The following is a 24,901-nucleotide window of genomic DNA, read 5'->3' on the forward strand; positions in this document are numbered from 1 at the left end:
GCTCTGACATGTCACGTCTCTCCGCTGACGGTATATTGCTGATCACGTGGTGTGGGTCCAGTTTCCTCGATGCGCTCTGCAAACCACGTGACGCAGCTCTCCGTGGTGTCAGAGTGGAAAAGAAACAGGTAAATTCACCGTCTCTCGCTTATTGTGTGAGCGAGTCGGCTCGCTTTATTTTTCTCAATATAGCTTATAACACTCGGGGTTCAGGATTTAAATCCTGTCCTAAATCCTACTCCGGAGGTCGACAGCGAGATTACTTGTCGGCCGGTTGTGTAGCAGTGTGTAATACTGAGCCGGGTTTCTGGTCAGTATTGCCTGTTATTTATTTTCATTTTAGCGGCCTATCGGCCTACCCTCAGCCTCGGCGGTTTTTTACGCCTTCAGCCCGGTCCGTGAGAGTACGCCGGGGCCACTGGTTCTAAATGTTGCAGAGCGGTGTCGCGGCTGCTAATTCGCTAACGTGGCTAATGTTTCTTGGCTAACCAAGAGGACGTTAGTTTGTTTAGTTAGCGTGGCTATCAGTCGCTAGCAGACAACCGGCGGCATCGGAGTGGCATGGGCGTATTTTTTTCTTCTTTGGTTCACCCGGTCGAACCCGAAATCTCCGTTAGTTGTTAGCGAGCTAATTAACTTGTTTGCTATTAAGCTAAGTTAGCTAGCGACGCAGCTTTGTGTAGGTAGGTATCACTGTTTAGTTAGCAGGTTAGCCGTTAAAGTTAGCCTCGTTGTCGCCATGAGGTGAAGCCGTGAGAAGCGGAAGCCCACCGAGACTTGAAAGCTGGATGCTTTCCCCTCAACTATTAGCTTGCTGGCTAGCATTTTGGCCATGTGGCTGGATAGTAGATTTGGATATGGTCGACAGGCCCTGTTTTTAGGCTTGTTTGTGCGCGAATCAAAACAGGGTTTTACGTAACATGTGCAAGATTAAGGAATCGATAGCAAGGTTAACAGTATACTGTGTGAGATTGTATGTTGTCTTTCCCCATTTGGTGTTCTCCAAAGTGTATATATGTCTGTTTTTTTTGTTGTTTTTTTTTTAAAGACATTCGCTTGTTTGGTAATCTAGATTTACCTCAGCATTGAGGCTGTTTTGATGCATAAAGTGTTGCCTCATGTTTGAGTGGTAAATAAGTTAGTGCTCATTTTCCTTGTGTGCAGCTGCACCCAGTTTACTAAGGAGCTCTTCCCTTTTTTGTCCTCCCTCGGGTGGCCTTGGTTTAAGACATGGTCTGGGAACAAAGGTGATATCACTGCCAGCTTCCAGCAAACCATTAAGCAACCAGGCAGTTTGAGGAAGTGGTATCGTACCATACGTGTGCGCGACATAAGTAGGTCACAAGCCCTTCTAACACTCCTTCTCACCCTTCTCTTCTCAGGTGTTATTCCTTTGTAAATACTGTTATTTGTATATACTGTAAATGATGACGTCCATGGGCGGGAACCGAGCCCGGGGCAACTGGGAGCAGACACAGGGCCAGACACAGAGCCAGACACAGCACAAGCAGAGGCCTCAGGTACCCTCTCACACTCACCACCTGTCACACTGCCCAGATGCTCTGTGATATGCACCAAGGTTGAATATACTCAGACAAGGGTTTTTTTCTTTTCTTTTTTCAACTCGTAATTACATACAAGTTTTTAGCTACAAAGTTACATACTTGTTACAGTTAGATTTGAGATAAGTATAACTTTAAAAATTCAGTCAAAACTAAGTCTTTATTTACTGAGTAAAGGGCTTTTGCAGATGATGCCATCCTCACTATAAAAGCTTTGGATAAGTTGGGGTGATGCTGCTGAGTAATTACAAGTCGAGAACAAAATCTCTGATTGTGAGCTTTTGGGATCACGGCTTCAGTCTGAAAACCCAATAGGGAACACAGTCTGACCAACTAATATGCAGGTTTGATGATAACAGTAAAAAGACGGTGGTTACTGTTTGTGGTATAGTAGTTGTGTGAAAAAGGTTATTTACAAGTGTTAGCATTTTTTAAGCACTGTAGTTGTTGTTGAAAATGGTAAATTAGTTGCAATTAGTAAACCTGAAGTGGATGCAAAGGTGCTTTCAATTTTTAATAATAACTTTAGTGCTACAGATTCTATTAACATCTAAATGTTATGTTTTCTCAACAATGCAAATCCTGTGTTTGCTGATGCAAATCTTGGATCTTTTTCACTCTCTTGGAACAGGCTACCGCAGAGCAGATCCGACTCGCACAGATGATTTCAGATCACAATGATGACTTTGAAGAAAAGGTCAAACAGGTGAGCAGATGCACTTTCTTTTTGTCCTGCTGTTTAGGTGTTCCTGCTCCTTTTGTAGTTGCATCACTTCATTTATTGACACGTGTTATATTGTATCATTTATTGTGCTTGGCAATAGACATGTATGTCTCTTGTGTTAGGATTTTTTTTTTTAAGTGAACATATACAGGATTTAACCATAAATGATATCAGGCCTGTCAGCTTTAATGATCAAATCATTAATTTTGACACACTCATTGTCATCTAAGTTCAGAAAACTCAAAAAACAAGTCATCGTCACCTTCTGATAAGAGAGTTTACTTCTCAAAGATCAGTGTCTTTATTTAGGAACTAAAACAAGTGGATGTAGTCAGAGTATTCATAGAAAATTAACTTTATATACAATCTGTTGGTTACCTATGGTCTTGTTACAAAGTTACTGAATGTCTACTCAACTGCTGAATCTCAGCAAGCATGTAGTTAACCCTCTATACTGACCTTTTGATAAAATTAGATTTTTATTCTAAGTGTAATTAAAATAGTTTACTTTTTAACAAATGACACAGAGATGTCATGGGTCAACTCTGTCTGATTGTGAAAACCCTCCTTTTCCAGCTGATTGACATCACAGGCAAGGATCAGGATGAGTCTATGATCGCACTGCATGATTGCAACGGGGATGTCAACAGAGCCATCAACGTGTTGCTGGAGGGCAGCCCAGACACTGTGAGTATTGGCTTTGTGTGAAGGCTTGTGCTGTGAGCGCCGGATTCTTGTGAAATCAGTGCCACACTGGATGTTACAATCACATCAGGGAAAACAGTGGTTGGAGACAGCAGCACAACTAAAATTATTGTGACCAGGTTCAATGAACATGCAGCCTTTGAAATGGTTGCTTTGAAGATGGGTACCACAAACGGTCAGATGCCATGTTCAAAGTGACTGTGATGCATGAGCAGGGCGATAAGATGGCGCCAGTCTATCAGTTTTCAATTGAATGCGGTTGTGTACAGCGATACAGCACTAAACAGATAAATCATTAAAAATCGTAAATCTGCTGTCGTCTTTTGCTGTCTAGATACAAAGAAGTTCACATTTACTTTTAAATGACTCAAGCTAGAACCTCATAGGTCTGAAACGCACATTCAGAAATTCCTCCACAAATAGTGATGGAGTTGCTGCAGGACGGCAGTTTAGTAGGTGCATGGGAACCTTGCATTTTTGTATAGGAACATAACCAGAATCCAACAAGTTGGCAACCAGTTGAATCAAGTCCCCAGTTGCAAAGAGACTCATTGCAGACGTACAGCACTTGTCAGTGCTGGTTGATTGCAATCTTTCTACATTTATAAATTAGTTAGCAAGTATTTTCAAACCTTTGCCAATCTGTCTGAGAGTTATTGCAGTCAGTCTGAGTCAGGCTGTGATTGTTTGGAAGCGGATTGTCTTCTACTGGGCGACTGTGCATTCATTTTCCTGTTGAAAGTGGGTACTGCAGCTGTGTACATTTTCTGTGTTTTCTTTGTCAATGTGCCTCTTTTGCATCCCCTAAGTATGTTGTCACTGACCTGTTGAAAACCAGAAGGGGACTTGAAGGAGGGCAGTCATCTCCTGAAGTGGAGACTGCATTCACAGGGCATAAGCTTCCTATTAGTTTCCATAAAAATATTTGGGTTCTTCTTTCTGCGATGTTTTAGGAAATTCTGCTTGGTACGTTTGTTGCAGTGTCGCTAACAGACAGACAAACGGATGGCACAGATAACATATCTTATCTTTATTTGGCTACTTAAATGTGTGTAATGTTTATCTATAAGTTATCAAAAAATAACTTAAAAGCTTGAATAATAATCTGACTTGTAGAACATGGTGAGAAATTGAAACTAGAGTAAGACTTTGAACAGTATCTTGCCGTTACACATTAATCACAGCTGATCAAGAGATGCTATGCCCTTTGGATTGTCAAATACTGGTTCATTGGAGTAAAGACTTTAAAAGGAGTTTGATTTATACGGCTTGGTAGGGAATAAATAAAATGAACAACATTTCCAATTGTGATTTTCAACTAGCTTCCACAGCTTCCACTAAACAGCTTCTTAATGCACTGTATGTGAAATGCGATCCCAATCAGATTCAGACATACGTAAGCTTAGTGGCAGTTTATGCTCCCTGTTGTTAATCTCTGTGTATAGCGGCATGGCACACATCTGCAAACAGGTCCGTTTTTACAGGTCTTTGTATGATGCATAAGTGTGGTAGCATCACATTTTCCAGATGGCACAGAGCGATATTGCTGCAACCGATGGAAAAGGAAGAGATATTCGTCAGAAAACTATGAAAAGGCCGTAATGGTCACATAGTTTCCTGTTTTGGCCGAGGGTCTCTAACAGTGGAAAAAAAAAATTCAGATCATCACCATATCAACTAACCTTTCATCCATTTCAGTGTGTGTTTTCCATCTTAGTGAAATGTGCCAAGACAATCAGTTCTGTAGTATTCTGATTTAGACGAGCATCATTGTAATGCTATATTTATGTATTTCTTAAGGACTCCTGGGAAATGGTGGGAAAGAAGAAAGGGGTGTCAGGTCAGAAGGAGACCAGCCAGGCAGAAACTGGAGACGAAGGAAAAGAGAACAGAGAGAAAGGAGGCGAGAAGGATGCAGCACGTCGCAGAGGTGGAGCTCCGCGCAAGGGACGTGGCGCTAGCAGGGGACGAGAGTGTAAGTCTTTAACTCATCCTTACATTGATTTGCCTTCTTCTACAGTTTGATCTGGAAACTTTAGTCAGTGACTCAGTTTTTACAAATGGGTGTGTCTGCCAACACAATAGATTTTTCTGACCTTGAATTCAAGTATGAAGGGATTGAACAAAAATATTGAGAAATGTGTCATTTTTATACACAGTCCTGTATTTACAGAGGCTCAGATTTAATTGAACAAATACCATTATAATTTTCTGGTTATTTAAGGCTCTGTTGAAGTCAAGATCTGCTTGAAGTGTGGAGCCAGTTGAGATTACCAGAGTGTGGACCTTCATTGTGATCTTTTGCCAGGCCTTTATTGTATCTGTCTGCAGTTCTTGTTTATTTTTATTGGTCTTTACATCTTTAGTTTTGGCTTTAGTTTGATTTAGGTTTAGATGAAGAGGTCAGCTTGGCTGCTGCAGAATATTAAAAAAACAAACAAACATTTTGCCCGCAACTCTGAAAAGAAATCATTGAACAAATGGTCACTAACAAGGTGGTTATTTTATCAAATTGCATGCTGTAAATGTACAGCCTGAAAGATTTTTTTTCTTTGAATTTCATCATGTTTCACAAGTCAAGGAATGCTGTTAATTTGAGTCATGCCTGTGCTCTGTCAGACTCAAGTTTATCGAGTCATTTTGTAAAAAAGGCTTTTTGCTTTTGTTGCCTAAAGGGGTTCATTGAGAAAAGAAATGTATGGTTTGCATGAACAGAAAAGAAATGTATGGTTTGCATGAACAGTTGCTTGCTGGCTTATTTCGTCATTTAGATGAAGTTGGATACAGAAAGGTTGCACAGGTGCACCAGAATTCTGTAAAAATAAAAGTGCAAGAAAGCCTTTTAGAACTTATTTAAACTGCATACATCGTCATAGGAAAGGGGAGCCAGCACCTTTGTCTGTCCTTTTGATTCTATCTGAGGGGCTGTTAAGGTTCTCAAACATTAAGTTTTATTTAATTGTCTGCTGTTTTTGCACGCGCTATTGTGTCGAAATCTGAAGCCATTTGCTCTCTCTTCATTACTCAAGTTCGTGGCCAAGAGAATGGCTTAGACGGAGGCAAGACTGGAGTAGCTGGAAGAGGTGCAGAGCGAGGCCGAAGGGGAAGAGGCAGAGGAAGGGGAGCAGTTGGTAAGTAATCCTCTTTACTGTTCTTTGAAGGACGTGTGTCTAATCAAAACAAGGGGTAGCTGGGATTTTTGGGATTTTTTTTTTTTTTGCAATGCATACATAATCTGCTGGCTTCCTTTCTTATGGCAAGATTTGTCGAACTGAGAAACTGACACACAGTCTCGTTCTGTCCCCAGGAGCATCTGGACGGCGAGGAGGCAGATTTTCGGCACAGGGCATGGGGTAAGGGAATACCTGCATTGCCTAAATCGAGAAGGCCTTTTGTTCCACTTTTACCTGTTGCTATGGTCACCAGAGAGCAGGACCCCAGCCTATTGTTTAGCATTAATCCAAAGGAGGGAGGACATACATCAGCCAATGGGACGGAACAGCGTGGGCTGAATATCTCTCTTCAGAGTTTGCAGTCTCTAAAGATTTTATTTAGAGTAATATTTGGATTGATTTATGAAGAAGACTGTCAGGGACCGAGCTGGTTTAGCTTTACAGTTATATTAAGCTCTCTGGCCCCAGGCTGCAGGATTATTCAGTTTGTTTTGCTTGTGTTCTTTAGTCTCTCTGAGCGCAAAAGGGTGCAGTTAATACGCATGTCAGTTGAACAGTTAGGTGTCAAAACAGAGGAAGTGCTTTTTGTGCTGACTGTGATGGCTTTCTCGACTCATTTGATTGTCATTAATTGGGCAGTGTATGAGTAAGACTTGTGCTGTCATAAGACATTTCCTGGATTAGGTTGTGAGCAGTCAGGTATGATGTGACTCTGGGTGTATATGTGTGTGCGTCCTAACTGAATGGCTCCCTTGCTGGAGAAGCCTGAATCTGATGTTCTTACAAAAACAGTGTGTTTTGAAGCTGCTGTATCAATACAACAAAAAGCATACTTGCACATGGTTTTAACCTATGGGAATGACTAGAATGTAAAATAATTGCTCTATGATGGTGCAAACGATAACCTGCAGTAGGATCTTTATGGTCTGTGCTCTCTGAGCCTGTGGAAGTGTTCCAGTCTTGGCTGTGTTTGTTTTGAGTGTTGACCTAGATATTGACTTGCATACTCAAACACTATAATACGCTTTTCATACAGATTTGGGGCTAATGTTTTAAAGTGCTGGCTGAGACGTTTTTGTGTTACCTAAACTGTCCTCACCGTCAGCACACAATAGTTCTGTTATTGCTTTTGCTTCTGGATGCTGGCAGACACTGTTTACCAGCTTTGCACCAATGTTTGTTGAGAGAAGTGTGCATGGCTTTAAAGGAAACTGCCTTAAAGCAGATAAAGTACTTGTTGCTGTGTGATAAGATGGTGATTTTCAGACCTGCTTGTAGATGTGCGTCACTGATATTTTATGCTTTTAATAGGCAACGTATGCTATTCACCTCACATTTTGCTTTCAGATTTCATTGAAATTGAACTAAACCCAAAAATTAATACTCGGGTTTAAAAGGGAAATGAGTACCACACTTAATTACCAATGAATAAGCTGATCAGATAGATTTGTTTCAGAGTTGATGTGACGGTTTAGATGATTCAAGGGAAGTTGGTAGATGATTTGGTTATTATCTGCATGTGTGAGTCTCTCTGTGAAATAATAGTGCTTTCAGTCTCTTTAATGGAGCCACATTAAAACCGGCAACCCAGATTTTGGTAACATGAAGACTGGATTTATCACTAATGTAGCCTGGTTCAAGGTGTGTTAAAATGACTGAATTGAACACCTATCCATTTGTTAAGAAATGCAAATTGTAATCTTTGGGTTTTTTCCTGTCTTTTCTGGACAGAAATCATGTCACACCACCCACCACCCATTTTTGTTTCCATAACCCCATTTTTTTTTAAATCACCTATTGATTAGTGTCTATTTAGACAAGGTTTTCCAGGTTAAAAGGGCAGAAAGTAATTTCGCACCTCGGATCTGAGAACACCGTTAAAGTCCCACATTACAACTGACTTTTTTTTTTTCCTCTGGTGTTGCATTCAACTAATTTCTTTCTTTGTCTGCAGAAAAGAAACTGAGGGAAGAGATTGAAATCCACTCTGTTTCACACATATGGGATCATTTTATGTTGACATATATAGAAACCCAATGAAACAGGCTGATATATGTTTACAGCTGTAAAAACTGTAGTAAAAGTGTAGGTTTGCTTTGGTGGGGTGTTTGTCAGAATCGAGGCAGTTAATTTGGCGCTGTACAGAGTTATCACAGAGTGTGTATGTGACATTCTCAACTTATTAGGTAAATGAGAGTGAGACTAAACAAGAGACTGTGTGATTTGAGATGGATGGAGTTATTATGCAGACCGATGCACCGTGTGTTCAACAATAGCTTTGAGCTCATGTAGTTGTGTGATTGAAGGTGTCGATGAAACTGCTAACTGCCATCATCTACCAGCTGTTTTTTGTTTGCGGCTGATTTATGAAGCCTATACGTCAGTTCAGCTGGGTTTCTTGTGTATTGACCCACTATGACTAAAAGCACACTGGCTTGCTTTGCATTGAAGAGTGATTGACTGGAGCAGAGTTGATATTAAAGTACTGGCTCAGGCAGCTTGAAGGCCTTTTGCTTACGCTGCTGTAGCTGTCGATGGTGGTGGTGGATAAAAAAAAAAGCTTTTTCTTTTACTTTGTTGTTCATCTTGTAATTGTTACCATTATTTTTCTTCTAAAGCCAGAATGATAAGGGGCCCAGATATGATATTGCAGGCAGTAGGAGGTGAGTGCATCGCCTCTTGTGTGTGTATGTGGTGTTCTTGCTTTCTTTAGGGAGCCTTTGAGTGCTATAAAATAGGATAATGTAATAGCAGACATTAAAACACCTCATTCTATTAATAGGATATCAAATGGATATGGCCTTCCCTTAAAATTTGTCATTTAATATGCTCATCCAAGCTATAAATGCATCTTGATTTGCACAGGAAGGATCTTTGACAAATAATGAAAGCTGCTTGGCTTGGCTTCACTCAAAAGAAAAGTGTTGCACTTGATCATGTTGCTAGGCTGCACCAGCTGTAATTTCCTCAGCATACATGGATGTGTCAAAATAATGAAAGATGTTTCTTGCCAGGAAAGAGTCGTTGAAAAACTAAAACAGTACTTAGATGCTTCCCCACTACAACAATGGTAGTTTCACTGCTTTAACCAAGTTTTTTTTAGGATTTCTTTTACATATCATTTCCTGTTGCAAATTTGGTTTTGTTTCTGAAGTGTTTTATGAAGTAAAAAGCCTAATGATGTCAAAAGACCACTGCAAGCAGACAACCACCTTAATCAGTTGTGGTGTGCACCTCATTAAAACTTAATTGAGCGTTTGCTTCTGCTCAAACAGGGCTGACCTCTAGTAGGTGAGTAGGTAGTAGCTGTGACTTATGCAGACACTCCTTCAGTTGTTGGGGAAGTCATTAGTCCATTCATTCACTTCTTGACTCCTTATCACTATGTTTCCCAGAACATTCAACCCTGCTGACTATGCGGAGCCAGCTCAGACAGAAGAAAACTACGGAGGGGGCAGTACCTGGAACAACACAGGAAGCGTGGAGCTAGAGGAGGGAGCTAGTAAGTGAATTTATCCACAAAGGTCACCCTCCAATAAGAGAAGTTAATCTTATCAATTCAGCATCTGTTTAACATCCAAACTATTTTAAAAAGCATGGTTAGCTTGCCAAAGAAGCTCTTGTTGTAAAGACTACAAGGATGGTTTGCTTGATAGTTGAGACATACACACATTTCAGACATATTGTAATGCTCTGACTAAAGAATGATCACTTCCTCTGGTAACTCTACATTAGCTTTAATCTCCTCACCTCGGTCTCTGTCTCCAGGGTTGGAATACTCTGCAGGAGAGGGAACAAATTATCCACCCAAGTTTGATTCTGCTCCTGGTAAACCTGTCTTCACTCCCCTCTTGATTTTTTTTTTCTGCATTCCTTATTCTGTTTGAAGTTCTTTGTTCAATGTGAAATCACTGAACTGTTTCTCTTTCACTCACAGGTGCCTGGAGGTCTGCCACAGAGGAGTGGGGCACTGAGGACTGGAATGAAGATGTGAGTGTTTTATTTTTACCTCAATCACATTATTTCTTTAACAAAAACAGTACATTGTCCTCGAAGAAGTTATAGTTCAGTATTAATGATGGTGATAGCAGCTCCATGGTGTAGTGGTTTACATATTTGCTCGTACCTTGCCAGGAGGAACTTGCGTCAACCCACTAAATCAAACTTGTGGAGCTGCTGTGGCGACCCGTTGAGAATAAGGGAGCAGCTGAAAGTAGATTAGAACTGATTCTGATCTGCACACTTGAACAGAACTAAAACTTCATCTTCTGCTCTCCTTTCCTCTGCAGCTTTCAGAGACCAAGATATTCACAGCTTCCAGTGTAGCGTCAGTGCCTCCGCCTCAAGAGAATGTTACCATCACTAAGGGACAGAGGTGGGTCACTTACACAATTTATTACACTGCTGCTGGGCAAATTGCTTTTCTGGGAATTGATGAAGAGAAAAAGAGCAGTCACTGTTTTGTAACCTTCTCTCTTTTTTGTGGACAAGGTTATAATTGATTTCTTGATCAACTGATTTATGAATGAGTTGATGTTCAGAGAATTATTGGCCATATGCTTGTACTGTTAGTTATCAAGACAATATGCAAATATTTAATTACTTATTCTGCTAGCTGGACAAAAACGAGCAGTGTTAATATCGCTCACTTGATACTTCTGTTGAATTTAAATAGTAAAAAAAGATTAATCAAGAAAACAATGAAAATGAATGCAGCTTTACAATAATTAACCTATTTTTATTGAAACTTTTTATAGGTATCATAATGAATGGTTTTTTAAATTTCTTGTTATAGGATTGATCTCGCGGTGCTCCTTGGGAAGACTCCACCATCTTCTTCCTCAGAGACAGAAAATGCCCCCATGGAGGCCACCCAGCCCCCCTCTTTGTCCCAGTCACTGGTTTTCAGCAACTCCAAGCAAGGAGTGCCCCTCTCTCAAACATCCTCCAGCACCCCTTACACCCAGCACAACATGGTGAGACTCTAAAGAACAAAGCATGGCAGTTTTTCCTAACACTGCAGTTAAATGTACATTGCCTCTCAGATAGCTCACTAATGCAAATCATCTTTTAACGTTGATAAGTCCACCACTTCCTCACCACACAGAACACGGGCGAGTATAGTGATATCGCGGCATAACTGCATTATTGTGGCTCAAGTATTTATTCAGTTGGAATAATGGTCTGTGTTCTTCTACCAACACTGCAGGTCAGCATGCTGAGCAAGGGTTTTGGGGAAGTGGGGGAACCTAAAGGAGCCAGCACAGGGACCACTGGGTCCCAGTTTTTGGAGCAGTATAAAACAGCCCAGGCACTGGCCCAGCTGGCAGCCCAGCATTCCCAGACTGGACCCCCCAACACAACCCCTTCATCATGGGACACCAGTGCTGCCTCACTGGGACAATATGGTGAGATGAGAGCCTTTTTTAAATTACTCTGAAGATAAACTATCTGCACACTAAATGCTATTGTTATTAAATGCCTTGCTGTAATATGTGAAGTGGTATATTTCATAATGATTATAATTGAGCTTTTTACTCTTCTTTTTTTTTTTTTCTTTTCAATTTCAGTACCACAAAATACCTGCTGAGTTTATTTTTTCTGACTTTTGTCCCCCCACTATTGTCTAGATATGAAGGCTCAACCGGAGTCTGCAATTCATACGCCCTTTACAAAGAGGCAGCCCTACCAGGCCACCACCTCAACCTCGTCCATGTTGGATGTTTTCCTGCAGGACAAAGGCCTGCCTCCTTCCTCTTCTGTCTCCTCATCATCTTCCTTACCACAACAAACAACATCCTCCCCCCATGTGGTGCCTCCACCTGCTTCCTCCCTTCCTAAAATGGCTGGAGTCCCTTCTCTAGGTCAACAAGTTTCCCCAAGCTCCTCAGATGCCCAGGGTTCAAGTCCTCTGCCTTTGCAGCAACACAAAATCAAACAGCAGAAGAAGAGGGCCTCCATTAATACAAAGGTGACTTTTAATAAGAGATTTTGAAAAGGTGCCCGATAGAAGCTATTGAAAACAGACTGGTTTCATGTTAGGGATGCACTGATCCAAATGTTTTCTCTTCCAATATGATGCCAAAATCTGTGCGTTGGATGTGAAAATGCTTCCAAAACAGGTGACAATTTGCTGTTGGCTTCTTTCATCCTGTGTTAGATTGCCCACATTGCTGTGTGGTAAACATAGAACAACAGAATTGAATTGCGTTGAACTGAATTGATCTTCCTCATAGATTGCTGTGTTGTCACCAATACTCGATCTAGTTGTCTGAGGCAGACAGATATCCAATTAAAATAGCACACCAGTAGAGTTTGTGTCTTATGTATGAAAGCAAGCTTTCAGTCTTTGTGGCCTTAAAGAAAGCAAACTGCTTTTGTCTTTACTCAGATTCCAGCAATGGCAGTGGAGATGCCTGGCTCAACAGACATCTCAGGCCTGAATCTTCAGTTTGGAGCGCTGCAGTTTGGGTCTGAACCAGTTCTACCAGAGTACGAGTCCTCCTCTACCACCACAACACCAGGCAACCAGGTCCAGAACAGTCTCTACACAAGCCCCAGCAGGTTGGTACTTCCCAAAGCAAAGCTCTTCCTGTACGTAAACAGGAAGAGCTTGAATGGAGGACAGTACTCTTAAAAACCTTCCTCTCAGACCTGCTAGTTGTACTCAGTGTTGTGCCATCTGCTGTGCAACCAGCCAACATAAGGATAGTTCATGTTAGAAAGTTTATGTTGACACAGAACGCTGTGGAATGACAGATTTTTGTTTTTGATTCAAGAACGGTTCTCTGGAGTAAAGTTTTTCTTGACTTTGTAGTCCTGTTCATTGACAGTCATTTTGCTAATGCTTCTGGGCACTTATTAAGCGTGCCTATGCAATATCACGCTGCTTATTATTTGTTGGATTTGTTGTTCTTCTTATTTTGCTGCTCCTGCTGTCTAAATGGCAAGAGAGCTATAACTTTAAATAGAACTTGGATGTGTATAATTTATTAAATCACCTGTTAAATCAGATTTTTTTTTTTTTTTTTTAAACTTAAGTTTGGGGACTTTGCCCCCCAAAATCTTAAAAATTCTTTTGTCCCCACAAGTTATACTTACTGTCTGCATGTGCACAGTCATGAAACTTAATGGAGCAGTCCAAAGTGCATGCTCAATCAACATCTCTAGCTCATCCCACCAGAGCAGGAGCCACATCAAAACAATATTGATACAGTGCTAAGATAACAACAATGTATGCACAAAACATGTTGTGAACCTCACCTGTGGGGATGCATCAGTGCAACAACTCAGTTTGGCAGTTGTGGGCAGGCAGGCTAGCTGCCATCGTTGACGCACAAATTTCTATTCAGGGTTTTAGTCGAGCCTGTCTCTCTCATAAAGTCTAACATTTTGTACCGCTTATTCAACAGTGTTTGCATACTTTTCTGATTGCCAGGAATACTGAATTATTTTACCAGTTATAACTGGACTTTTAAGAATTTGGCTTTTGATGTTGATTTTATTTTTTCCCCACACTCTGTTTTACTCAGCACTTCTTTAAAGGTTAGATCAATTTTTGGTGTGTGTCCCAGTCTATAAAACTCATTAAATTGTAATTATCATCAGTATTCAAGTCAGAACCATTAATTGAACACAATTAACTTTGAGATTGTCCATTTCATTGCAATCTGCAGTGAGTCAACTCCAGTTCTCTCCAACTCCAGCCAGATGGACCTGTATGATCAGAGACCATCTCAAACACGGCGTTACCCTCCTTCAGTCTCCTCCTCCCCTCAGAAGGATTTGCAGCCCAAGGTAAAGCCAACACTTTCCTCTTTCACTTGATCTACTAAAATGTTAAATACCCCATTTTTAGTGAAGTATTAAAGGAGGAGTGACTGGGGACAGCATGCTCAACTACCACCTGCTCTGTTATGCAAAAGCCTTTTAAAATAAACTCTACTCTTATACTTCTAAATTCTTTTGTTTTCCATTGTTCTCGTTGTAAAGTGCTAGTGGTTTTTAAACATGGCCTGTATTTGATATCTGCGTATCAAATAAGCTTCAGCTTTTTATCAATGGCCTGTCTCCATAGAAACCTGTGAGCTCACGTTCATTGTTGGTTTTACAGAATGGCTTCAGTTCAATACAGGCAGCACAATCCGTGGAAGGTAAGCGTCTGCTTACTAGTCAGGTCATATTTTCTGGCACATTTAGCCCACATACACGTTTCCTGAGCATTATTAATTGAGTTTTGTTGGTTTTATTCCATCCGTTTCTCTTTTGCTCTCTGCACAGCTGCAGCAGGCTCTGCAGTATCAGTCAAGCCGGCCTCTGACTCGGTCACGCCCGCATCGGTCTCCAGCATGGGCACTTTAACAGACAGCAGCTCAGCCTCCTTGTTGACTACAGCCAATCAGACGCCCCTTAGTGCTCTGGGTCACAATGAAGACTTGCCTCCAAGCAGCATGGCCCCTCCTCAGCACAACAAGTGAGATGCAGCTAATCTCTTAAATCTAAATTATGATTGGTGTTAACCTAAGTGTCAGTGAATGTGATGTGATTTGCTGATAAGTGTAATAACCCCTGTATATCCTGTGTTCTTTTACAGCTCTCACCCATCACAACAGAACAGTCTGACTCCATCTGTCCGGACATCGAACTCAGGCTTACTGGTGAGCACTTTGTATGCTCGTGTCAATTTTTACATCAGAATCAATTGTACTTATTTTATTTTATTTTTTTAACAAGTCACAAATGAGTATGAGTAGCTTATGCAGGAGGTTGGGTCTCCCTCCCCCACTCACTCAGTGTGAGCATTTTTCAAAGCTGCATTTCCTGTGGTGGTAGATGGACACATTATATGTTCATTCACTCTAATGGAAATGTAATCTCATCAATCTTCGCCGCATTTATTATCTTCCGCCCCTACAGCATCCCAGCGTCGATGGAGACTCGAGCCTGCACTCTTCATCCTTCCCTTCCTCTGTCTCAGCCGTGCCGTCTTCATCAGTCCCCTGCTCCTCTTCCTCTGTGGCTGCTGCACAGGTGTCCTTAGGGGCTCCTCAGGCCTCCTCAGTGGGCTCTGCCACAGTTTCAGCTCCCTCGGGCCTAGGCCCCGTCAGCAGTCTGGCCATGGGCCTCAACACTGCCTCTATGGGTGCCCCAGTAGCAGCAGCTGCCGCCGCCACTGCTTCAGTCTCCACAGCGGCCTCGACCATTCAGTCTTCAGCATCTTCGTCATCAACGCGCAGCTCTGCAGCATCCTCAGGTTAGACAACACAAGCACAAATATATCAAAATGTAGATTCAGTTTAAATTGTGTTTGCTTTTCACTTTTTCTGCATAGCTGACTTTAAACTGTGCAGTCAATACCAGTGATATAATTATAAGCTTGGTAACTTGATGTGAGGCCTTCACAATAACTTGGTGGTAAAATGGACAGTCAGTCGTTTACTGTATGCGAATCCATTGTGGAGCTTCTGTTACAATATTGTCATTGATCGGGTCATGTGGTCTGGCTTCAGAGAGCACACACAAAGTAGAAGAAAAGAATAAAGGAAAGCATTAAGTAGAGCTTGTCTGGGGTGTTAGGCCGTTGTTTAATCCTTCATTTTGACTAGATTTTAGAACCAATTGAAGTCCTTAAGAGTTTAGTGGTTACAGTTACACAGATGATGTAACCTTCGGGGCATATTTTGTGGTCAGGTGGCAGATGGATGCATAAATTTATGTTGACTTACAGTAGAGCAACTGTGGTAAAGGATTTCTTGGGGAGTTTGTCAGAGATCGTCTTTGATTAAAGTGAGTGAGTCATGGGTGTTTTGTTTTGTCTGGGATTCGATCTGGTTTTCATTTCCTCATCATCACAGGTGTGCTTTTCATGATTCTGACTCTTTGGTTGGTCCCCTGAGGCTTTTTCTTTCACACACGTAGAGTGTAATCTTTGCTGCTAAACAGTTTGTCACGTGTTTTACTGCAATGTTTTCATTTATTATTTCTGCTAAAGGCAATGTATTTGTAATACTTTGGTTATGTAATGCAAGTTGGTGAATAATTAGAATAATTTGGTTGCTTAGCGCATGGGTAGAATTGTCTAGCAAATACAGGCACAGGTGTATTTTCATTGTGATTATGAGGCTTATATTTCTGTTTTGCAAATAAATGCATTTTATTGGTTTATTTTAATTTGTGCATACAGGGAAAGCACCTCCAAACCTTCCACCCGGAGTGCCCCCTCTACTGCCCAACCCATACATTATGGCCCCTGGACTACTGCATGCCTACCCTGTAAGTACTGTCAAAGTTTCTATGGCCTGAGCTTCACATGTACTTACTAGATTTTTATTTACTGTGTTACTTACTCCACACTAACTTGATTTACTGTTCTTTTCAGCCTCAGGTGTACGGCTATGATGATCTACAGATGCTACAGACAAGAATACCGCTGGTAAGTGTTGTTTGTGAAATGTGTTTAGCTGCTGCAAGAAAAATAATGTTATGCACAGTTAGGAGTGTAAAATTACACAGCATTGTCAGCTTTGTATGACTCGGGGTTTAGGTGTGACTGTTCAAATCTTCAAACAAGTTGGAGTTGTTTTTGGGGGGGTTGGTTTTGTTTGTTTGTTTGTTTTTTACTGCAGTTACTTGAGGGCCAAATCCCTCAAGTATAAAATACATTAACTACACATTACCTGTGCTGTATTTACGGTTTGTCTTAAATGAACCAATAAAATCAGCAATGTAGTTCCATCTCTACAAATTGAGAAATCCCCGGGCTCTCTGTCCTGGTCGTTGTGTCCTTGGGCAAGACACTTTACCCTACTGCCTACTGGTGTTGGCCAGAGGGGCCGATGGCACGATATGGCAGCCTCGCTTCTGTCAGTCTGCCCCAGGGCAACCGTAGCTTGCCTCAACCAGTGTGTGAATGCGAGAGTGAATGAATAGTGGCATTGTAAAGCGCTTTGGGTGCCTTGAAAAGCGCTATATAAATCCAATCCATTATTATTATTATTATTAAAGACGGGCTCATAGGCAACAGTGAACAGTTTAGAAAAAATGTTTACCATTACATACCCATCCCAAGTTATGTGATGGTATGTAGGCACTCAATTTCTTGTGTTCTTATACTGTAATATTTTTCTTATCCAGGATTATTACAGCATTCCCTTTGCAGCAACACCCACAACAGCACTGACAGGCAGAGAGGGCAGCTTGACAAGCAACCCTTATTCTGGTGAGACACTTTCTAGTTTTTAAGCTCCATTAAAAGTCTAAAAGAGTGAGACAGACTATCTACTACTATGTGTGATTAGAAAATATCATTTTATTTTAAAAATGTATTATTTTACTGCTATATCATGTTTCAATCTTTTATTCCCATTTTCTTTAAGGTGACTTATCAAAGTTTGGTCGAGCTGATGCCTCTTCTCCGGCTCCAGCTACCACATTAGCTCAGACACAACAGAATCAGAGCCAGACGCATCACACCACACAGCAGCCCTTCCTGAATCCTGCGCTGCCGCCAGGCTACAGCTACACCAGTCTCCCGTACTACACTGGCATGCCAGGATTGCCCAATACCTTTCAGTATGGACCTGCTGTGTTTCCGGTGAGAAATCTTAATATCCAAAATGATTTAACTTTTTCCTTGTTTGCAATTTCTTAGCGTTATTATATAACAACAAGCAGTTGTTGATTTATTTATTAATTTTTTTTCTTTTCGTGTGGGTATGAAGTCCAGTGCCTTATATTTCCACCACTAGTAGATGAGGGGAGTAGATTAGAGTATTAGAGGCTCATTGTATAGTTTTACTGAGAAAGAAACAAATGTTAATTGAAAATACAAACCTGTGAGAAGTAGCCAGTCAGAAGAAAATTGCCTTAATGGGAGGGTGGCCTTAAAAGAACAGGAGCTATAATCTCCTCAACAACTGAGGGGCTGCACCAAGCCCCAGTGTATCATGAGTAAGTATTCTACTCTTAATAGTGTCCAACAATAAAGATAAATTGAGTATAAAAGGCCGCCTTTAAATTAATTCTTCCCTTTAGACAGTGAGAGACAGAGTGGCTTCTGTCAGCCTGTGGTCATCTTTGAAGATGTGTTGCATATTGAGCTGGCAGCTAGCAGTGATGGGAGAGTAAAAAGCTACTTACTGTAACAAGTACAATCAGTTTATCTTTGACTTCAGCCAGACAAGAGGCTGCAGCTCGACCTCTACCCGTCTTTCTAGTAGCTTTGCCTTAACGTTAAACTTTTCTAAAATAGAAAAAAAGAGGGACTAATTTCTTGTCAACGATTTAAAAGTTCACCCTAGCCAGTTGGAATTAAAGCCAAATTTGTGATTGTGAGTGACAGAAACACTGGCCTAAACAGGTTCCTTCAACTTGCCTGATATCGCTTCGTTTCAGCCCCCGACGCTGCCTGTAGCCTTTCCTCTGGTGGCAATATGAGAGCGATTTAAGCAGTTTTAAAAATGCATTATCAGAACCTGAATGTGTGTTTCACCAACATGATTGTGAACTTTTCACATTTTCCTTTGCTGACCTCTTGACTCTAATTTTTTTTCCCCCGCCCGTCCAGGTGGCTCCTACCTCGTCAAAACAGCACGGTGTGAATGTCGGCGTCAATGCCTCGGCCACACCCTTTCAACAGGCTAGTGGCTATGGTTCCCATGGATACAGCACTGGTGAGAGCCTAAATAATGTTGAAACGGCATGTTTACGGGGTTGTGCTAGTATACTTGGACACCGATGACTCTGTGCTGATTCTCACAATGAGCCCATTGATTTTCCCATCGGTGGAGTGCGTATTTCATTCGAGCGCTGCAACATCTGCAAGCATAAACATGGTGCTCGTGTAATGGCCTTTGTTATTCTTGTGTCAAGACACTTGCTCATGGTTTATGAATCATTCTTGTGACCCGGATGTTGACGTGAAAGTTTAATGTTTTCATGACCAGAACATGGTTTGGTGTGTCAGAAAACGCATCTGCATCTCATACAGTTTCAGTGCCTGTACACGTGAGGAAAATGCCTGAGTAATTCTTCTCTAACAACAAGAATGCATCTTATGTCACTTTTATTTAAGGGTGTCTTTAGATCAAGTATATGCTGTCTAAACAGAAAGGGATAAGGGGCTTTAAAAGTGGCATCTGGCTGTACCAGTTTACAAACGAACAGGGTTAGATTATGGGTTTCTCGCTTTTTTCCATGGCTTGCTTTGCTCATCTCAGAATGCAGTTTGCCCCAGAGCTTTACTATCCACCACCTCGCCTGCACACACCTTCATGTTGAACACATCAACACATGAAGCCAACGTCTTCCTATTTTTCCCAAAGACTGACATTTGAGACGATATTCTTTCACCGGTTTTTATATATTCTATCCAATCACTTCACTGAGGCTGTAGTTTACATACTTTATTCATCACTCGGTATCCACCTTTAGTCACAACATGTGGAAAACCTATTTGTTCTAAGCTGCACCATCTGCTGCTTTCTGCCATTACCCAACTCAAGCTCACTCTCCACCCCCATACACACGCCCTGCCTGCCCCCTCACTTCCCTCACCTCCTCCCCCTCAGACTTGGGTCAGATGGTACCTGCAAATGACGTCAGCGTTGATTCTGACCTGCTTGTTGTACCGGACCGACAGGTTTTGCCACACAGACGCTGCAGTTGGTATCAAAGTTCTGGTTGTTACAGCGGAGGGAACTTGATACCGTCTGCATTGTCCCAACTTGGTAAAACCTGTCCATGTGGTCCAATTTTCAAACAAAACGCTATGAATCATTTGCAGATGCTATCTGAGGCAGGTCTGCTTCCCCTGCCTGGTGTGTCTAATGCTGTGGGCTGCGGCTGTGTGTCTGACTGTTGCAGGCTATGAGGATGTGGGCCAGGCTTCAGGGAGTGGGGATTTCTGTAAGGGCGGATACGGCACTGCCGTGGCCGCTGCTGCTTCTGCACAAAACAAGCCAGCCAGCTCTGTCACCGGGCCTGGAGTCGGTGAGTGCCGCCACATGCCAAATTAAACCTAAAGCGAGAGAGAGAGAGAGAGAGAGAAAAACCAACCCTGTCCCTCCCGTCTTCCTCCTTGTGTCACCAACCATCCTTCTCCCCCCTCTTTGCTCTCGTTCCCTTGCCTCATCGCTGCTGCCTGCAGGAAGACCTGTCACACTACATGTGCTTTCAGATAGTCCAGTGCAGCCTGCCTCTTTTACAAGCCTTGTTTGCATTTCTTTACCCATTTTCTGCCAGGGTAACTCATCATCACTCCAATGTACTTCTATGTAAAACAGCTACACTGTGTTTAGAGGTTGGTTTTTTTTGTTTGTTTGTTTTTTTAAAAAAAAAGGTCGTATTAACATTATTGGGCTTCTACAAAGTGATTGCGAGTTACTCTGGTTGATGCTTTCCCATTTTCCCCTGTGTTGCTTGCTCTTCACTCATGTTCTCATTGCTGGTGTGTCCGTCTCCAAAGTAAAGAGTTTGCTGTCCTGCGAGGGTCGTAGTTTGCAACCAAGGACAGAGAGGGCAACAAAATCATCTGTAGCACTGGTGATTGGTCAGAATAATGCTGTGTGTGACTGAAATGTTTTGTCAAAACTGTGTGCACTGAACCAAACCTGGTACATAGGAAGTTCTGCTTATGTCTTTGAACATCACTGACCATTATTGGAGTATTGAAGTTCAGCGTTACCTAATTAGATATGATGACAGTGGATACAACGGATGACATCGGTCACTCGCTCAAAGGGAAATCTGTCATTTCTGCAGGAGTTGTGATAGATTTCATTAATGACTTATTTGTTCTGGATTAAAAAACCCTTTATTACCTTGTGAGTGTACGAAGCAAGAAATGCTGCATTTAACGAGCGTCTCGTTAAACATGCAACTTGTCAGTGTAAAAGTGTTTGGACACTCAGGATTTTAACACATTTCTGTGAAGCTTCCACACAACACAGGGCTGAAATGAGTGCTTTCAGATTAACAGAGTCTCATAAGGTTGAGCGTCTCTCTAGCTGACAGTTTCTTTAGCAGCTTAAAAGCAAAACAAAAGTTTAAAAATCCATCACTTGTGTTATCTGCAGAAAAAATGACAGAAACATTTAATATCACTTGTATACAAGATTCTTCTGCTTTCCAGCAGTGCCAAGACTTCAGAGCAAAATATCTGAGAAACCTATCTTTAATCATTCATTCATTGACTTCTGTTAAAGAGAACTAAGAGATGTATTTTATTTTTATTAGTCTGTTAATTTATTTATTTATTATTTTTTTTGACAAGTACAATTTACAAAATGATGAAAATGCACATCTGGTTACTAAAGTTGTCTTCAGAATAGGGATGCACTGTACTGACCATCTTTTATTGAGTGTTACTGTTTTGGGGGAAATGGAAAAAAACAACAACAAATTAAAGGGACAGAAAAAAATATATCTTATCCTTTGTTGGGCAAATTGTCGTCTTGTTTTTTCTGATCAGATGTCAAAAATCCAAAATCATGTATTGTCTTGTATGAAAATATATTCATACAAGACAAAGCAAAGAAGCACATGATTGTCACCAGTTATATTTGGGTAATTTTCTCTGAAAATGTTGAAAATAAATCATCTGTAATTAGAAAACTGGGACGGGACTAGCATTTTGTTTAATATCCAGAGTCTCTTCTTTTTTGGTAAGCTGATATCATAGAGAGTTAAAAAGGAAGTGTCAGAGCAAACCAGAGCAACAGTAAGACCAAAGCCTGAAACATACACTCAGCTACACCATCTTTCTCTGATTCCTCTTCCTGTTCATCTCATCCTTCCTCATCTTTGCCGTCGTCACTAAAGGGAAATTCTGCTGAAATCATCTATGGACTCGTGCTCACATAGATGTTCATACTTGGAATTTCCCAGTGTTCTTTTATAATTTGGATTTCCCCCCCCCCTCATAGATAATGTCTATACATTAATTTCCTTGTTGTCCATCGACCCAGTATCATCTGTGCTGGTTGGAATCAGAGCGTAACCACGTGGGTGGTTACTGTAACATATTCGGTTTAACAGTTAATGAGCTCAGTTTGTGTCGTTTCCCCCTCTCTGCAGGAGTCTCTGTGACATCAAGCAACACAGGAGTACCAGATATTTCAGGGTCTGTTTACACAAAGACGCAGGTAACTACAGAAATATTTACTCACAGGATATGCTTCTGCTTGTCTTGTAGCAGCAAACAAAAAAACACTATAGTGGCCCAACTGATTATTCTTCTTCCTGGTCCCCTGCAGTCGTTTGAGAAGCAGGGCTTCCACGCCGGGACGCCAGCCGCATCATTCAGCCTGCCCTCTGCGCTGGGCAGCGGGGGCCCCATCAACCCTCCTGCCGCTGCCGGCTACGCTCCAGCTCCATTCATGCATATCCTGACACCACACCAACAACCCCACTCTCAGATTCTGCACCACCACCTGCAGCAAGACGGACAGGTGCAGTGTGTATATATAAATGCTTACGTATTTGAGGTCATGTGATTTTTAGAAACAAGCTGAGCAAATAAAAACATATACAGGCATTATTCGTTGACAAGGAAACTCCACCCAGTGAGTCAAATAGTAATGATCAACAGTCTGAATGAGCTCAAAAATGCATAGGCTGAAAGTAAAAGATGGAAGTGTGTCGACATCAGTTTCCCCGAGCGGTGACCAATGCAGCGTCAGCTTTAGAGCCTGAGATCGGGTCGGCTTGACCAAAATTTATGGTCAATGCTGAAAAATGAGTGGGTGACATCACTGTAGCTCCATCTTTTATATTCAGGCTGTTAACTAGTTGACAACTTCCAGTCTTTTTGATAAAGCACATTCAAAATAAATGAAGTAGCACTTCAGCATCATGCAGTCAGACTGTTATAAGTAGTAATACAAATCTAGTGAATTGCCTATAAAAGATTTGTTGGCAAGTTCATTAAGTGTTTGTGGTTTCACCGTGACATTAGCTGTGCTGCTTTTAGGTAAACACATGGCACAAAGCGGCAGCTCACTGATGAACTTTGTGACTCTCCTCCACAGAGCGGCACTGGACAGCGCAGCCAGAACGCCTCCATCCAACAGAAGTCTCAGATCAACAAGTCGGCGTACAACAGCTACAGCTGGGGGGCAAACTAACATCCACTCACGGGACCTCACCCCGCGCAGTGTCAAAAAGCTGGGAGGGGTGGGAGGCTCTTCACTCCTTCGGCAAATAAGTCTCCACGTATAAATCCCCGCTTCCTCCTGCAAAGATTTCCCTCCAGTCTCTTGGCCCAGCACTCCCACAGCTCTGACCGCGGTCAGAGGAGGTGCTGTGCCGAGAGAACGAGCACTGTTAATGATGCATGGATGGATGGGTGGGAGGGACAGGAGGGGCTTTAAAAGTGAGGGGCGATCGGAGATAAATGGTGATAGAAGCAAACCATCAAGAGGGTGAAAATACTAAGTGTTGGGAATTTGTATCGTATTAATCTTCCCGCCCCTTGCGCCCCCCCCAACATTTTTTCCTTTCACTTGTAACATAGAACTGTTTTTCTAAAAGAATGAACGTTTCCTGTATGGTCTTTTTTTTTTTGTCTTTTCCCATTTTTTTCCCCACTGAAGGGGAGGAATGAAGTAATCTCTAAAAGGGGGTGGGGGCAGGCTGGTTTTGTATTTTAGACCCTCAACTCCCTGTTACTTAACTTTTTTGCCGGAAATTCTTCCCTCCTGAACAATTTCCAAACACAATAATTTGCCGTTGACTTTTTTTATGTTTTGGGGTTTTTTTGTTTTTGTTTTTTTATGTCATTTTAAGTTTGCAGAAACAATTCTATAAATTGGTAGAGTTGTGAAGTTTATTTTTTACCGAATATAGATATATTATATATAAAGACATATAAGCAAGCTCACTGGCTTTGACTGTGAGGAAAAAGTGTGTTTGTCATGTGACTGCGTGCATGTTTGTACACACGGGGGGACCATGGTTGCGTACTGTGCTTGGGTTTTTGTTTTGTTTTTGGTTTTTTTGCCTAGCACAGGTTTTCCATTATCCAACACTTGTACAGAAACTTTTCCCATTAATTATAAATATTTCATAAGGCCCCTCTTATTTTGAAAGATGAGAATGATTTCCAAGGCCAATACACACCCGGTCTGCCTTCCAGTGTGAATAATTTTGTTTCTGAGGCCCTCCCTGCCCCGCCACCTGTCCCCCCAACATTGTAAGGAAATCTGCAGCATTGAATACTGATGGACAGAATTGTACTATGGGTTTTTTCTTCTTTTTTTTTTCTTTTTTTTTGTCAGTGATTTTTTTTTCTTTTTGTACTGTGCGTTTTAAAAAAAAAAAAAAAAGTTTAAATGGATAAACTTGTCTTGTACATATATATAAAAAAAAAAAACACAAGTACTGTAGTCCCTGTTTGTTCGATGGCTTTCTTCTTTTCCTTCTTAAATCCTTGCAGACTTGTTAGCTTTTTTGTTTTTGTTTTTTTTATTTTGTAAAAATATATAAATATTAAGTAAATAAACAAGAAAAAGACATTTTCATCATTTTGGATGTGAATGTCTTTTTAAGAAACTACATTTCTCATGTGGCATTTAAATACTGCAGCATCTCTTCACTGTCATTCAGTACAAGCAGTTCATGGATGAAGTGCTTTCCAGTTGGTTTCTGTTAGTGGGCTCAGTCACAACAATATCCAGGATGTCAAGAGTACCAAATGAAACTCCAAACTTATAACTACATCACACATTTTTTGGTCATGT

At 41.4% G+C, this 24,901-nt stretch overlaps 1 protein-coding gene across 11 annotated transcripts; it reads left to right on the forward strand.

Moving 5' to 3' along the window:
• Nucleotides 1-24,718, forward strand: ubap2l (ubiquitin associated protein 2-like). 11 transcript variants are annotated; one of them, XM_026157301.2, is made up of 30 exons: nt 1-128; nt 1,383-1,520; nt 2,194-2,268; nt 2,863-2,973; nt 4,792-4,966; nt 6,021-6,122; nt 6,299-6,344; nt 8,783-8,827; nt 9,560-9,666; nt 9,933-9,992; nt 10,102-10,154; nt 10,454-10,539; nt 10,960-11,140; nt 11,374-11,572; nt 11,795-12,135; nt 12,556-12,728; nt 13,841-13,961; nt 14,242-14,317; nt 14,445-14,637; nt 14,758-14,821; nt 15,081-15,417; nt 16,348-16,436; nt 16,543-16,596; nt 17,298-17,382; nt 17,540-17,757; nt 18,730-18,835; nt 20,028-20,153; nt 22,239-22,306; nt 22,418-22,612; nt 23,192-24,718. In XM_026157301.2, exons 2-30 carry the CDS (start codon nt 1,425-1,427, stop codon nt 23,285-23,287), a joined length of 3,678 nt encoding a protein of 1,225 aa, XP_026013086.1. In that variant the 5' UTR covers nt 1-128; nt 1,383-1,424; the 3' UTR covers nt 23,288-24,718. The 11 variants fall into 11 exon arrangements, with proteins under 11 accessions (XP_026013086.1, XP_026013089.1, XP_026013088.1 ...); XM_026157304.2 differs by having other exon boundaries at nt 14,278-14,317; XM_026157303.2 differs by having other exon boundaries at nt 13,871-13,961.
• The last annotated feature ends 183 nt before the right edge of the window (nt 24,719-24,901 follow it).

Source organism: Astatotilapia calliptera, chromosome 22, assembly GCF_964374335.1.
Source record: "Astatotilapia calliptera chromosome 22, fAstCal68.1, whole genome shotgun sequence".
Taxonomy (NCBI): Eukaryota; Metazoa; Chordata; class Actinopteri; order Cichliformes; family Cichlidae; genus Astatotilapia; species Astatotilapia calliptera.